Here is a 14,286-nt window from a genome sequence, read left to right on the forward strand (position 1 = left end):
ACAGGGGGTCCAAGAAGCCCTCTGAAAGAAACAAAAGTGTAACAAGAGATGTGTACCACATCTTGGTCTTTGAAAAATCAAGACATCTTTGCAAATGCTGATGTTTTTCTCTGAAACATTTTGGAGGAAATAAAATGGATTGAGATGTGACCTCATTCCTTTACTTCACTATATCAGGATTCAGCTTTCTGCAGAAATGAGCAGAGAAAGAATTTGCAGACTGCTTATTCTACAGCCTACATCTTCAACCTTCCCACAAGCAGTACCTCCCTTTGCTTCCCACCCTTGCTTAGAAAGAAATAGTAATATTTGCCATGGTAATAACTAGATTCTGATCTTTTTTAGGATTCCTCCTCGCCGTCTGGTAGCCGCCAGAGTGAACGGGTAAGCAATCCCTCCTTTATGTAGTGCCAGGTGCCAGCCCAGGGCTTGGCAACTGCAGCACCTAAATTACATCTCCTGTGGAAAGCCTGAGGCATCTCCAGTGTGGGACAGAAAACCCTCAAGCACAGCAGGAATGAGGATATGGTTAAAGAGTTTAAGTACTGCTAGAAATCACAGCTGATGCTGAGGTGTGCTCTTGAATCTCAAACTCACGTTACAAATGTGATAGCACAATCTTCTTGTTCAGGTCCTTGCACTTTTTAAATAATTGATTGACTGCAAAGAGCTTCAATACCATGATTTTCCCAGCACTTATTCTAAATGCAACCCTTTGCTTGTTGTGCTGTATGACTTACTTATGAAGGCTTCCATTTTCCTATCATTTTTACATGGCACATATTGTATTTATTCTAATGACACAGACTGAGAAGTTATTTTATTGAAGATTTAACTCTTTCAACTGTTGTATCCTAGAGAACATCTTCCACCAAAAGAGCAATTATCAATAGTCATGAAGGGCATGTGCTGTTTTCTATATAAAGACAGTAGATTATTTTTGTTTTTCTTGAACAATCCATGACAGAAAATTAAGGCGCGTGGAGAAGCAAGGAGGAGTGTTTTTCTTCCACTCTGATCTTTCCAGTTTTTGGGGTTTGGTTTTTCCATGTAATTTCATTTTAAATACATTTTTCCAGGATTTTTATTCCCCAGGAGGCAGCCAGTCAGGTGGACATGTAAGCATCTATTTTATTTATTATTTGCAGTTCTCTTTCAAAATGGCTGTACTATTTAAAAATTATCCCAATGAGTAAATAACACCAAACCATTAATTTCCTAGACTTGCTCATGACATCTGGCATCATGTCTTGAGAAATCAAATTGCAAACTGTTTGAATAAAAAAATTTAAAATTGTGTGTGTACAATAGTCTTGTTCTCCAGAAGCCATTTCAAACAAAAATAAATTGGGTCTTCTTTTTGCAGGGGTCATCTTCTCAAAGTGGTAGCTACTCCAGTGGACAGGTAAACACTTAATCTTTGTATTTTTGACCTGAATATCACTCATACAAAAGTTTCAGGCCTCATATTGTATTACAGCAATTTTAAATCTGTGAACGAAAAAGACTGGTTCATTCTTCCTTACATAGCTCTATGTAAAATTCCAAATGCAAGCAGAATAATCAAAATATAATTAATGTATTAACTGATGTTTTAACAACAGGAAAAATAAAAGTAATAAATATTTGGCATTAATTTATATCTTTTAAATATAAAGTAAGTGATTTTAATTTTTTTCAGGACTCATCCTCATCTGGAAGCAGCCAGTATGGTGGGCAGGTGGGAAATTTTTCTTCTTCATTGTTATTGTGAGGGCTTTTTTCCCCAATCTACATATTTCAAAAAAATATTACCAGATTGGCAACACCTAAGTTTCCAGACTGCTCTGTAGTTTATTTTATCCTTGATGGTCTTTCTATAGATAAAATTGTGTTCTCAACCAAATCGATCTTTTCAGTTAAAAGAGTAAAAGACAATACTTTTTGTTTAAATGCATGTGTCACAGAAAAATCTTAAAACAAGAATGTAACATTTACAGGGTTCACCTTCCTCAGGAGGCAGCCAGTCTGGTGGACAGGTATGAACTTCTTTCTCCACAGTCTTGAGCTGGGCTAGTGTCAGACACTTTATTTCTCTCATCTTTCCTTTACAAGAACTGTTTTTCTTCACCGCTGTCCTTTTTGCCCAAAGCCTCAGCAACGCATAGTTTTCTTTTGCCATTTGTCAATTGGACATCCTGCAAGCCAGAGTAGCCAGTAGTAACTGTCTGGCATGTGTATCTCAGCTTTTGTACCTGCTTTGGTACTCAACAAAGTTCATGCATATTGAAAGTGTAAAGTGAGCCACTGAATGGTGAACTCCTGGCTATCTCTCAGTGAATTTTATCAGAGTAAAAATCACCTGTCTCCTGTATAATCTGTAACATGAAACAGTACTGCATGTACTCCAGGTGCTCTGGCATTTTAGGGAAAAAAAAATGCTTTCTGTGGTACTACTCAGAATTCTGTATTCATCCTTTTGCTGAGTATTATTTTTAAGGTAAAAATTGTAGGTAAGAAAATTTGAAGATAAAAAAGTGAGCATTTTATTCTCCCATCTGAGCAATAAGTGCAGGAACAGTTCCATAGGATGAAACCGACTCAGTGCTAGAAGCTGGGCAGTTAAAATGTAGCTTTATGGTTTGTGTGCCTGGGATGGTAGAAGTAATTTGAGTTTTAACTAGGACCCATTTCAGTCCTGTGCTCTTGACATCTTAAGCATTTTCTGCTTTCTTTACAGGGTGGATGTGATTGTTCTGAGACAAATTCTGTAAGTGCTCCTTGTTCATTATACATTTTCTTTTACTGAACTATTTAACTGGAAAATTATGTGAGATCCTATTTGAGTGTACTCTTAATTTTACATTCATTGTTCCTTTGGTGACTTAGATGGTTCTGATACGGTGGGAGGTGTTTCTTATTATGCCAAGATTCAGTGTTACAGAATCATTGAATCATTTAGGTTGGAGAATGCCTCAGGTCCAACCATTAACCCAGCACTGCCAAGGTAACCACTTAGCCATGTCTCTAGGTGCCCCATGTACATGTCTTTTCAATACTTCTGGGGGTAGTGACTCAGCCCGTTCCCCAGCAACATCTCCAGTGCTTGATAATCCTTTCAGTGAAGAAATTATTTCCTAAAATCCAATGTGAGCCTCCCCTGGAGCAGCTTGAGACCATTTCCTCTTGTTCTATTTCTTGTAACTTGAATGAAGGGACCAACCCCCACCTGGCTACAACCTCCTTACAGGAAGTAGTAGAGGGCAATAAGGACCCACCTGAGCCTCCTTTTGTCCAGGCTAAACAACCCCAGCACCTTCAGCTGCTTCTCACAAAGCTTGTGCTCCAGACCCTTCCCCAGCCCCTTTGCCATTTTTGGACACAATCCCACACCTCAAGGTTCTTCTTTTACTGAAGGGCCCAAAAATGAACAAGGATTTAAGATAGCAGCTTCATCAGTGCCCAATCAGTGTAGGGGGACAATCCCTTCCCTAGTGCTGCTTGCTGGCCACATTATTTCTGATAAAAGCCAGGAAGCTCCAAAGCCAGCATTTCTGAGTAGTAATGTCAGTTGCCATGCAGTATTTACAGAGTTGTGTCTCTCTTCTCAAAAAGCCCAAAAAAGATTGCATTAAATAGCAGAATTATTGAAAAAAAGACCTATCATGAAAGAAACCTAAAATAATATCCAATCTATGAAATTGCCAATCATAAAAATTTGTATCAAAAATCAATGTTTACAAAATTTAATACATAAACAAAACTAAAAATGGAGCGACATCTCACTTGTGCTTATAAGTCCATATAAAATTATCTAAAGACTATGAAATAGGGTAATCCCTGTTTTCAAAGCAAATCATATGTGGACAATCAACACGTAGCATGTAAAGGACATTCCTGCACCTTGGAAATACTCTTATTTCCTAGGCAATGAATTACAGGTAGATACAATATGATACTTCATGATTTATGGTCTTCTGGGCCAAAATAGGACTATTTTCTCTATTGGCAAATTGATAAAAGCAAGTGAAGTACAAGTGTAACTAATTTCAGGCTGTGATATTCTTCCTTTGAAATGTCACGGAACACACATTCTAAGGTGTTGTTTCATTTATAGTTTATGACCTAAGACAAAGGCCAATTTTTTTTTTCCTTTATAGGGTGGATCCCCTACTTTAGTCAGAAGTGATTCCTCTGCAAATGTAAGAAATGTTCATCAGCTTTTAAGTGTGTCTTCTGTTTGCTTTATCAAAATAATGGCTAGAGAGGATAAAAAGAGTCAGTGCACAATAGAAGTCATACACTTGTGAAAATAACCTACTTTGGTTACAATTAAAAATACACACAGGACATTCTTTTTAATTGTAACTAAAAAATGCACACAGAACATTTATGCAGCACTCCCAGTTTCCCTTTCCATTTGAAAGAGTTTTCATTCAAAGAGAAGTCTTACAATGAAAAATGCTGTTACAAAAACAGGTAGATAACAGTGCAAATATTTACTTTGGGAGTCAATTCCATTGGCTTCCTTGGAATTATATAAAAATATCCCCCAAGGACATAGATTTATGGGATTTTATTGCTCTTAGATAATTTGCTGCAAGAAAGTTTAGTATTAGTATTTATGTACTACTATCTTTCAAGAAGTTTTGCTACAAAAGACTTCTTCTAGAGCAAAATAATTGGTGGTTTTGTGTTTGCATTTTTCCCCAGGACTCATCTTCTTCTGGAGGCAGCCGGTACAACAGCCAGGTAAGCATTCATTCCAAAAAGAGAGGCGGTGTGCCACTTCTGGAAATGATTAATTCATCCAGTGAAATTCAATTTTTATATAGGAACTGGCTAGAAAGAACAAAAGCCCAGCAAGTGAAATTCATCAATGAGTTAGATATGTCCTAAAAATTATACCAATGTATGTTTTAGCAAATAGTGCCCTGGCTTTGTGAAACTTGCAAAATGAAGCTCAAAAAAAAAAAAAACCAAAAAAAAAACCAAAAAAAAACCCAAAAAAAAAAACCCGAAGACACATGTGGGGAAATAATGAATCAAACTGCATTATTCTGTATTCCTATTTGACCTAATTCCATTACGAAGAAAAAAAAAATCCAATCTCCCCTCTTTAAAGAGACCTTTTGTTGTATGAGGTTTCGGTAAATTTTCTTAGTTTGGTTTTCAAAGTCCTGTTAGGTAGCCAATATTTTACTGCTAGCTCTGGCCCAGTATTCAGTTTTCCAAGTAAAAAGAAGTCATTCTCCAGAAGTAAGCAGGGAAAGAACAGGAAAAGAATGTCACTTTAACCTTCTCAACATGTCACACAAGCAAAGCACTATGTCTTTGCCTCCCACCCTAAGGATCTAAGGTAGTTTCCCAAATTTACTTGCTCAACTTAAATCCTAATCATTAAAGCATTCTGAAGGTCCTGCTCACCTGTCTTCCCTCTTACCTTGCTCTTTTGCTCCTGCTGTCCTGGTAGAGTCCTGGTTTTTGTTTAAGGAAATTCTACTGCAGGTAATTGACTACTCTGGTATTCTTTACAGGATTCATATTCCTCTGGAGCTAGCCAGTATGGAGGACATGTAAGTTCTTACTTTTAATATTTTATATTATGTTTTTTAATAAATATTTTACTCATATTAAGGACCTCAATTTATTATCTCAAGAAAATTGACAGTAGTCTATGCTCTGTATTAATATTGTGAATTCAAGGAAAACAAAAATCTGGAGTTTATTTGGGATAATTACACACAAACATTTAAATAACAAAATATAGGCATCTTTGCCACTTCTTTCCATGAATTAGATATTCAGAAATAACTAATTATCAATTCTTTTCCAGGGGTCATCTTCTTATGGAGGGAGCCAGTATGGTGGACAAGTAAGCATTAATAGTCCCGATTTTTGTAGTTTATTTAGTGTCCACCTGACTGACTCGATCTTAGCTTTAATTTAATCTTTTCAGTAAATCTTTCTCTGTAGTGTTCTGATGCTATTGTAATTAAACAAAACAAATTCAGATGAAGATCATTATCTAAGACTAAGAAAAAATAGAATATGAAATACCTGGTTGACTCAACTGACTCTTGAAATTTGCAGGACTAGATATCACGTCTCTCTGAAATAAATCAGTACTTTGTGAAGCTAACCAGAATTTTTAAAGCCTCATTAAATGATTCTATGAGTTTATGAAACAGGTGTAAAAAGGTTTCAGTTTTCTTTTTTTTGTTTATTTTTAGGGTTCAACTTACTCAGGAGGCAGCCAATATGGTGGACAGGTGAATATTCTTGCCTTGTAGCATTTACTACTTTATCAAAGAGATTTGGCAGTTCTCTGGGTAAAAGAACATTATAAGGAGATTGGGGTTTGGTGGGTGGGGGGTGGTGGTTCTGTCCATTTTTTATCTAATTTGTGCTAAGTGTATAATGGTTATAAATGTATGGGATACCAAGCCACGTAAGAGTTTTTAAGATGAAATTTCTGATGCATCATGGTAAATGCAGATGAGCCTCAGCCATTTTGGCACAGTCTGGTTCAGTCCACTCACAGTTCTGGAGGGAAGGCAACTGGGTACTCCTTCATATGGAGCATGGTTGAAAGGAGTACAATGACATGGATATAGAAATTATTCAATTCTTTTTTTGTTCAGGGTTCACCTTCTTCAGGAGGCAGCCACTATGGAGGACAGGTGAGAATCTCTTCCTGTTCTACACCAAAACTTGGTACTTTTAAATTAACTGAAAAAATATTTTGTGAAAACTCTGTTTATCTGATAACAGATAGGTATCTAAAGATATATGATCTGAAGCGATACAAAAACTATGGAGATCTGCTGCCTCTTGTATTAAATGCAGTTCTGGCCCTGTTCTACCCTCCAACCTGCCCTGTTGCTTTCAAGGTTTCTTAGCTCTAACAATAAGGAAGCAGATTCATCCCTCCTCTACCTCATTTCCTTCAGAAAAATGCAGGATCAGAGTTGATAACTGAAAAGCAGTATGGTTTAAAATAGGAAGAGGGGAGAAGGTGAGGAGTTACTAAGACTCCTCATGCCCCTGCGAAATGAAAAATGACAGATAGAGTACCTAGTTCTGCTTGGAGGTATAGCCTCTAATATGGAGCGACATCTAAAGCAATAGGCTGAGTGTTTATCTTCCTGACATTTTTCATTGTGCAACAGAGGGGAAAAATAGTGTTTCTTTAAAAAGCTCTTATAGAAGCTTCTTGATTTGAGAAATAATTGGCACCTTTGCTACAGGGTCCATCTTTCTCAGGTGGCAGACCTTATGGAGGACAGGTGAGAAATTTTTCTGTTTATGGGTTGTTTTCTCCATTGATTGCATTTTTGTCTTTTTGTGTGTGTGTGTGAAAATCTGAATATTTTTTAAAGGAGTGTCTTAAAACAGGGTTTAGGCAGAATAGAGGAATAACTGACTCTGCTGTGTCAGGCCACATAAGCAAAGTATGGAAGGCTACTGTGAGCGCACAGTCCAGGGCAGCAGCTCTACTCACACCTGCCTGAAGCTGACTTTGATTCAGACTTCATTGTTCTGTTTAAACAGCAGCTACTCTAAAGGCTTTCAGTGGATTTCAGTACGGTTATAAAGTAAATGTTCATGTCTCTGTGGCACTTAAATCTAAGGAAGACAAAAATGTGGTTTTCTGTGACAGGTCCTGAGCTAAAGAATGTGCCACAAATACAAATGCTTTTTCATTTCTTTAGGGTATAGCTTCTTCGGGAAGCAGCCAGTATATTGGACAGGTAAAACCTCTGCTTTCATGGTACTTGCAGTTTGGGTACACAGCTCATCAGCAAAACAGACTGGTATTTTTTTTTCAAAAAAGGAACATTCTGAGATAGAATAGCTTTAAGCCAGACTGAAGCAGGATTGCTAAGTATGAGTCTGCCTGGAATATCAGATCATGGTAAGAGCAAATGATACAGGGGCCTGTGACACTGCAGCAAAATGTTTCTTCAACACATCACAGTTTAAGAAGATAATTTTTTGTGTTATATTTAAATGGAAGCAATTTGAAATTCTGGGAACCACAGAGAACAAGTAAGAATGTTACTCAGTAACACAGAAGTAATAAAGTTACTCATTTTTTCCAGGGCTTTTCTTCAGGGGTCAGGCAGTCTGGTGGACAGGTATGTTTTCTTTCTCTGCACTCTTCGGTTCTGCTAGTGCCATAAACTCACAAATTGCTTTGTGTAACTTTCCTTCACAAAAACTGTTTCCAGTCACACATTTCATCCAGACTGAATGTGGAAAGTGAGACACTGAATAGTGAACTCCTGGCCACCTCTAAGTTTTATCAGGGTAGAAGTTACCTAATAGGCCTCCACTGGAAGCCATCCAAAGAGCACTGCATGTATCCATAAAATAATAGAGTATGCTGAGTTGGAAGGATCCATTAGGATCATCCAGTCCTGGCCCTGTGCAGGACACCCCAAGAATGACACCATGTCCCTGAGAGCACTGTCCAAATGCTTCTTGAATTCTGACAGGCTTGGTGCTGTGATCACTTCCTTGGGGAAATTCTAGTTGCTCTGGTGTTCTCAAGGGAAAATAAAACATAAGCAGTACTACTATTCAGATTTTTTTACTTATCCTTTTGTGAGTAGGTTTTTACTGTAAATTTTAAATGAGAAGTTAGAAGATTCTATTTAAAAATTTCATCAGTAAGTGCACAGCTAGCCTAAAAGGGCAGAGGAGAGATTAAAAATCTGCCTTTTTAAATTGAGCTTGATAAATTGATGAGCAGTGTTTTATAATCCATTTTCTTAGCATAGCAGAATATGAGTCTGATTTACTAATTCAGAGGCCTATTCCAATCACAGACCCAGGAAAGTAAGTTTGGTTGTGTTTTGTACAGGGTGGGTGTGTGTGCCCCGGTGGAGGTTCAGTAAGTATTGTCTTTATATATTTTTCATAGTATGTATACATAGTGGAAAATTCCCAAGGAATTACACTTTTTGAAATAATTCTGTCTGTGAAGTTCTATGTATGATGAAATCTTTTTCCACTTTATGCTAAAATGAGTAATTTTGAACCTGCTAAAGGCAAAAATAATAAGTGACTTGCAACCATAGTATTGTATTCAAAACTAGCTACTCAGTTTGCAAGGGAGGCCTAGGACTCTTCCAAGAATCTGTTTCACAAATATATCATAGTGTACTTGTTGGGTCTTGGACTTTGCTCCTATGATAGTTATTAACAATATGATTGAACTGGTGAAACTTAGATTAAAATCTTGGCTTCAAATGCTTTCAGAATGGGACAGAGGAACACATTTGGAAAAGTTAAAGCTATTTCCAGTTTTCTGTCTAATTAGTATATTTCCTATTTCTTTGTAAATTCCTGAAAAAAAGCCGAAAACTCCCAAATATACAAATCCCCCCTCACACACACCTTGTTTTGCTGAGATCAAGTTAATTTATTTCTGAAGGAGGGCTCAGTTACCTGGTTTTGTTCAGTGCAGTCAAAAATTGCTTGGATTACTACTTCTCTTTATTGGTCTGTGTTATGAAGCAAAATGACATGCCCAAGTATATAACCCATGGTAAATATGCCAATTTTGAGAATCAAAAGTGTTGAAAATAACATATAAATTAGAGTTTATATAAATAGAAATTATGTAATAATAACAATACTCACTTATATACACATTATATATATACACTTATATTCCTTGACAGATAAATTAAGATGAATCAGAATAATAGTAAGCAGTGTAAATGATTTGATCACTGCAATAGGTCAGTTTGTTCTCTTGGATTTCCTCTGTGTGACACTGAAGTTTACACAGAGTAAACATTGCTGTTTCTGTTGAATGCAGGGCTCTTTCGCAGGAACCAACTACCATGGTGGACAGGTAGGCAGTTTGTCTCTAACATTTACACAGATTAGTTCCTCACAAATAAACATGGCTCAGCTACCATATGGCCAACAGCCATTAAATATTGAGCTCAGTTTAGTCACAGAGACAGGTACAATAATTCCAGATAGTGCATGAGGGTTTTATTCAATCACACCTGACATTTCAGTTATATCCTTCTATATACAAGAGCCAAGGTTTTACTTTGTAATTATAGAAGTTTTCTTACCTTAAAAAATTACTGAAGAATCATTCACAGGGTTCCTCTCACTGCAAAAACTAGCAATATGATGTGTGCATAATTAGTCATTTACCATTGCTTTAGTAACTGTGTGAAGTTCTTCCAGTTAATCAGTGTCATGAGTATTGTTTATATTATATTAGGTCCAGGATTTTTTTTTGCATTTATAAATATGTTGCTATTAAAAAAATGTTTATAAAAAAATTGCATTCTTTTTATAGGGTTCATATCCTGGAAGTAATCAGTACGGTGGACAGGCAAGCAAATTTTCTTTGTTTTCAAGATCTTACTTCTATTTGCAATTTATCAGCTGAAAAAATATGCAGTACATATATTGCCAGTTTTTAGGGTCATTTTACTCTTAATAAATATTTGGAAACAGGGACTGTCAGCAGCTGGAGTCTGCTCAAAATGGAGTAGCATGAATCAATTTCCACACAAAGAAATTCCACAGATCATAATTTTAGTTCTTTTACCTCAGAATGCCTCTTATCTCAAGTGATTATTTTAATATTTACACTAAATACTTGGAAAATTTGGTACAGAATAAACCAATAGATACTGCTTTTAAAATATAAACTAAGGTGTGTTGCACACAATAACACTGCTTTCCACTTCAGATCACCTCAAGACTTCCCATTAAGCATGTACCTTATGCAGACTGTTTGCCACTGATTCAGAAATGTTACTAGTGCAAATAGCTGACAGATAAAATGCATGACTAACTCAAAAGATGGAGCTTACATTTCATTAGTATTACTGTGTTTGCAATGTCTCACTCTACCACAGTAAAAAAAATTAATTGCTTTTTACTCCACTGGCAAGCATTGGTGTTCAGTATCACTTTATTAAAAGGATAATCTCTCGTAGAATGGAGAGCATTCTTAAGATTGCAAATCATTTTTTTTCCCCAAACTACCTATTTGGTAATATTAACAATGTTTCTACAATAATACACATGGTGCTCTCTAAACATGCCTGACATAGTAGAAAATCACAAATAAAGTCTATTTTTTTTTTGTCTTCAATAGAGCCATATGTAAGACATTTTTGATCCATTTATTTATGGAACAGAAGAGCCTCAGCTGGTGTTTTGTGACTGTTTGCCCAATTTATTACTTTCAGCTGTTTAAGAACTTCAAGGCATTAGATCAGAAGTCTTTTACTGCATCTTTTTAGATGAATATACTTTCCAGATTATGACTGAGATCTCCTGTAAGAAGTCCTGTGATGTTTCATTTTGCACAGAGTAGCAAAAAGTAACCACTGTTAATTTTCTTCACTTTTTTTTTTCAATAGGGATCTTATCCCTCAGGAGGCAGCCAATATGGTGGGCAGGTGAGTATTCTCTTTCCATCCCATTACTTCAAACTCTTTCCTAACACACTTTCTAGATCAGGTCAGTTACTTGATGCTGACTGATACATTAATTTGGTCATTTTATGAAGTTTAAACAGTAGAGGTAATACGGATCAAAGTTGTTTCAGTAAGGTGAATAAAAAATTTGGTTACAATGAGTTACTGCTCTGAGTAAAATATTCCTTTGAAGATACTATAGTTGCCCGGCTGTATTTTATAACACTGCTTTCTTGATTCTTGTGGTGTGTAGCACAGAGGGTATATCTTAAGCATCCCATTTACCTTTTTTTGTTCAAAGAACACCCAAATAAACTTGTCCTAAGTACTGCAGAAATTTTCTCAAGACAGTGATAGAATATTTTACATTCAATTAATACAAGTTTGATTGACTTGTTACAGGGCTCATATCCTTCTGGAGGCAAACAACATGGTAAACCAGTAAGTACAAAACATTCAAATTTACCTTTTTCTTGACTTATACACCTACTGAAAAAAATTTGTAACAAGTTAGTTATGGACTAGACAGTTAGAGAATTACTTTAATATGCAAAGAGTGGCACATGATTTACTTATCTGGGATACTCTCAACAAATGCAAACAGGATATTTATTTTCACACAGTTTTGAGACAGCACTTTACTGTGTAGCTAAACTAGTAATCACAGAATGAGACCACTGGATTTTTGTGTTTGTGTGTAAGGAACTTCTGAACAGCTATTTCTGTTTAAATTCATAATAATAATACACTTTTGCTCAGAGCTCAATTTTTCATTGATTTTGTATGCATTTGTCTTAAGCATTTCTGTCGTGCTTTGAAGAAAACACTTTCTCTTTTCAAAGGAAATAATAGTTGCCTTTAACTATGCATATTTTCAAATTCTACCATTTCAGACTACTCTTTTTACTGTGTAATTTGGACCTCACTCTTGCCATTCAATGGCAGTTGATACAAATGTTTTATCTTATCTCTTATAGAAAGGACGTACTTGTTATTAAAAAGTGATCATAAATGTTACATTTTCTAATACATGTATTCTAAAGGTGAGATATTTTCTGCACGCATTTGATGGCATTTCTTTAAGACTCAATGATTGTAACATTTCCTGTTGGCAATGCCATTCAAATAAGAAGAGCTACTTCACCAGAAAACTGAATAAGACGCTTTCAGAATATCTAGTTTTCTGCACCTACTTTTATTTTCAACTACCTTTCTTATAAGAGTTTCCTTTAGGTAGGGGCTATAGAGTAAAGGCCTCTTATAAGTTGCCTTTTTTTGTTGGTGCTGTCTTTTCTTTTCCCCAAATGTAACCATAGACTGATACCAGGAGAATTATGGTTTATTTGGACCTTAATATTTTTTCTATTCCATACATTAAACACAACTATAAATCAGGTTTTTTTTCTTGAGAATTTTGAATTAAATTGTCTAATACAACATTTGAAAGAACACACATAACAGAAAATGTTAAATATATGTATTTCAGATAAGGTTTTGCCTGGGATTTTTGGATGACTGGATACAAAACAGTGTTCATTCTTCTCTGGTCTTTAATTAGCGATAGCAAGACTATTTAAGCACAAATAGACTTAGAGTCAAAACCAGGTATCTTTTTTCAGGGTTCTTATTCCTCAGGAGGCAGTCATCAAGGAAAGCCAGTAAGGATATTCTTCTTTCAGTATTCTGCAACCAAATTAGAAATGGGGTATTGGGTTTTAAGATAGGTAACAACAATGAGGGTAAAATTTTACATTATGTTACAATAGCAAATGTATGAGAAAAATTACCAATGAAAATTGGAATATTTTGCTCAAGCTTGAACCTTAGGATGAGGCAGCATTTATTCCTCCCATAGCAAAGTTTTTTACTTTGGGTCATTCTAATAAGAATGATGCATTTAAATATAGGGTAATTGTTTCAGTTTCCAACTCTGTAGTTTGGACAAGACACATGGCTTTGACCCATTCCTCTGAAACTCTTCCTGCAATAAAAAGGACATAGCTGTGCTTATTTGAGACGTTTCAATTAAAATAGGGGGGAAAGTGCAGTGAAAATGGTAAAACCAAAATCACTATCAGACCCACTAATATCCAGGGCATTTTCAAGATTGCTGCGTGCTCTTTGGACACTGTCCACTGCAGCCTTGTATGACAAAATTAAATGGTTCATAATTATTTCACAGGGTGGCTCTGGCTCAGGAAGCACTTACTCTGGGAAACCGGTAAGAATACTTTGATCACAGCACTTTAATCTTCTTTTCTCAGTACACAAAGAACCTGGGTAGTGGGTAGAGAAATTTTGGGATGACTTGGTCTGAAGAGAACATTCTCTGTCAAGATTAGTTCAACCTTCCTCTTGAACAACTTAAAACCATGCTGTGGGCTAAGCTATTAGAATCTTGTTGATCACAGGAAAAAACTGTGTTCCAAACCATTGGCTGGGAACACCTCTATAAATTTATCTGTTTGTTTGTTTTCAGCAATCACCTTACTCAGGCGGCAGTCAAGTGGTAAGAACTTTTCCTCTGTAGTTTCTACTGGTTTCTTCCTATAAATGTCACAGAAAACTGACAGTTGTCAAATTTCCTACATCTGAATAAATGTTTCAGAACACATGTGCAACATAATAAAGGAAATAGTCTTAACAAAAATGAAGAAAAGTGGGACCACATAGGTGCTTTATACTTTTGACCCTGTCACTGAAAAATATGTGTTGATATAAATGTGGCACATGATCTTTTGACATTAGAAGTGTCTACATAGTAGATGGGGCTAATAGAAAAAGATTTCTCTTAAAATTTCTATGCTTTTATAATAGCAATAAAGAGAACTATTTAGGA

At 36.0% G+C, this 14,286-nt stretch overlaps 1 protein-coding gene across 50 annotated transcripts in view; it reads left to right on the forward strand.

Moving 5' to 3' along the window:
- Positions 1 to 14,286, forward strand: part of LOC108961771 (hornerin-like) — a 48,312-nt gene that overhangs the window by 32,513 nt on the left and 1,513 nt on the right. For 28 of the 50 annotated variants that reach the window (XM_050977616.1, XM_050977644.1, XM_050977630.1 and 25 more), the window contains 23 exons: positions 346 to 384; positions 1,080 to 1,118; positions 1,367 to 1,405; positions 1,682 to 1,720; positions 1,980 to 2,018; positions 2,720 to 2,749; positions 4,140 to 4,181; positions 4,693 to 4,731; positions 5,517 to 5,555; positions 5,816 to 5,854; positions 6,213 to 6,251; positions 6,624 to 6,662; positions 7,230 to 7,268; positions 7,695 to 7,733; positions 8,085 to 8,120; positions 8,849 to 8,878; positions 9,812 to 9,847; positions 10,313 to 10,348; positions 11,391 to 11,429; positions 11,850 to 11,888; positions 13,067 to 13,105; positions 13,630 to 13,668; positions 13,927 to 13,956. In XM_050977616.1, coding sequence (XP_050833573.1) covers positions 346 to 384; positions 1,080 to 1,118; positions 1,367 to 1,405; positions 1,682 to 1,720; positions 1,980 to 2,018; positions 2,720 to 2,749; positions 4,140 to 4,181; positions 4,693 to 4,731; positions 5,517 to 5,555; positions 5,816 to 5,854; positions 6,213 to 6,251; positions 6,624 to 6,662; positions 7,230 to 7,268; positions 7,695 to 7,733; positions 8,085 to 8,120; positions 8,849 to 8,878; positions 9,812 to 9,847; positions 10,313 to 10,348; positions 11,391 to 11,429; positions 11,850 to 11,888; positions 13,067 to 13,105; positions 13,630 to 13,668; positions 13,927 to 13,956 — 864 coding nt within the window. The remainder of the gene's footprint in view (positions 1 to 345; positions 385 to 1,079; positions 1,119 to 1,366; positions 1,406 to 1,681; positions 1,721 to 1,979; positions 2,019 to 2,719; positions 2,750 to 4,139; positions 4,182 to 4,692; positions 4,732 to 5,516; positions 5,556 to 5,815; positions 5,855 to 6,212; positions 6,252 to 6,623; positions 6,663 to 7,229; positions 7,269 to 7,694; positions 7,734 to 8,084; positions 8,121 to 8,848; positions 8,879 to 9,811; positions 9,848 to 10,312; positions 10,349 to 11,390; positions 11,430 to 11,849; positions 11,889 to 13,066; positions 13,106 to 13,629; positions 13,669 to 13,926; positions 13,957 to 14,286) is intronic. The other 22 variants (XM_050977627.1, XM_050977626.1, XM_050977623.1 and 19 more) reach the window with 22 other exon arrangements.

The sequence above is a fragment of the Serinus canaria genome, chromosome 8 (assembly GCF_022539315.1).
Source record: "Serinus canaria isolate serCan28SL12 chromosome 8, serCan2020, whole genome shotgun sequence".
NCBI lineage: Eukaryota > Metazoa > Chordata > Aves > Passeriformes > Fringillidae > Serinus > Serinus canaria.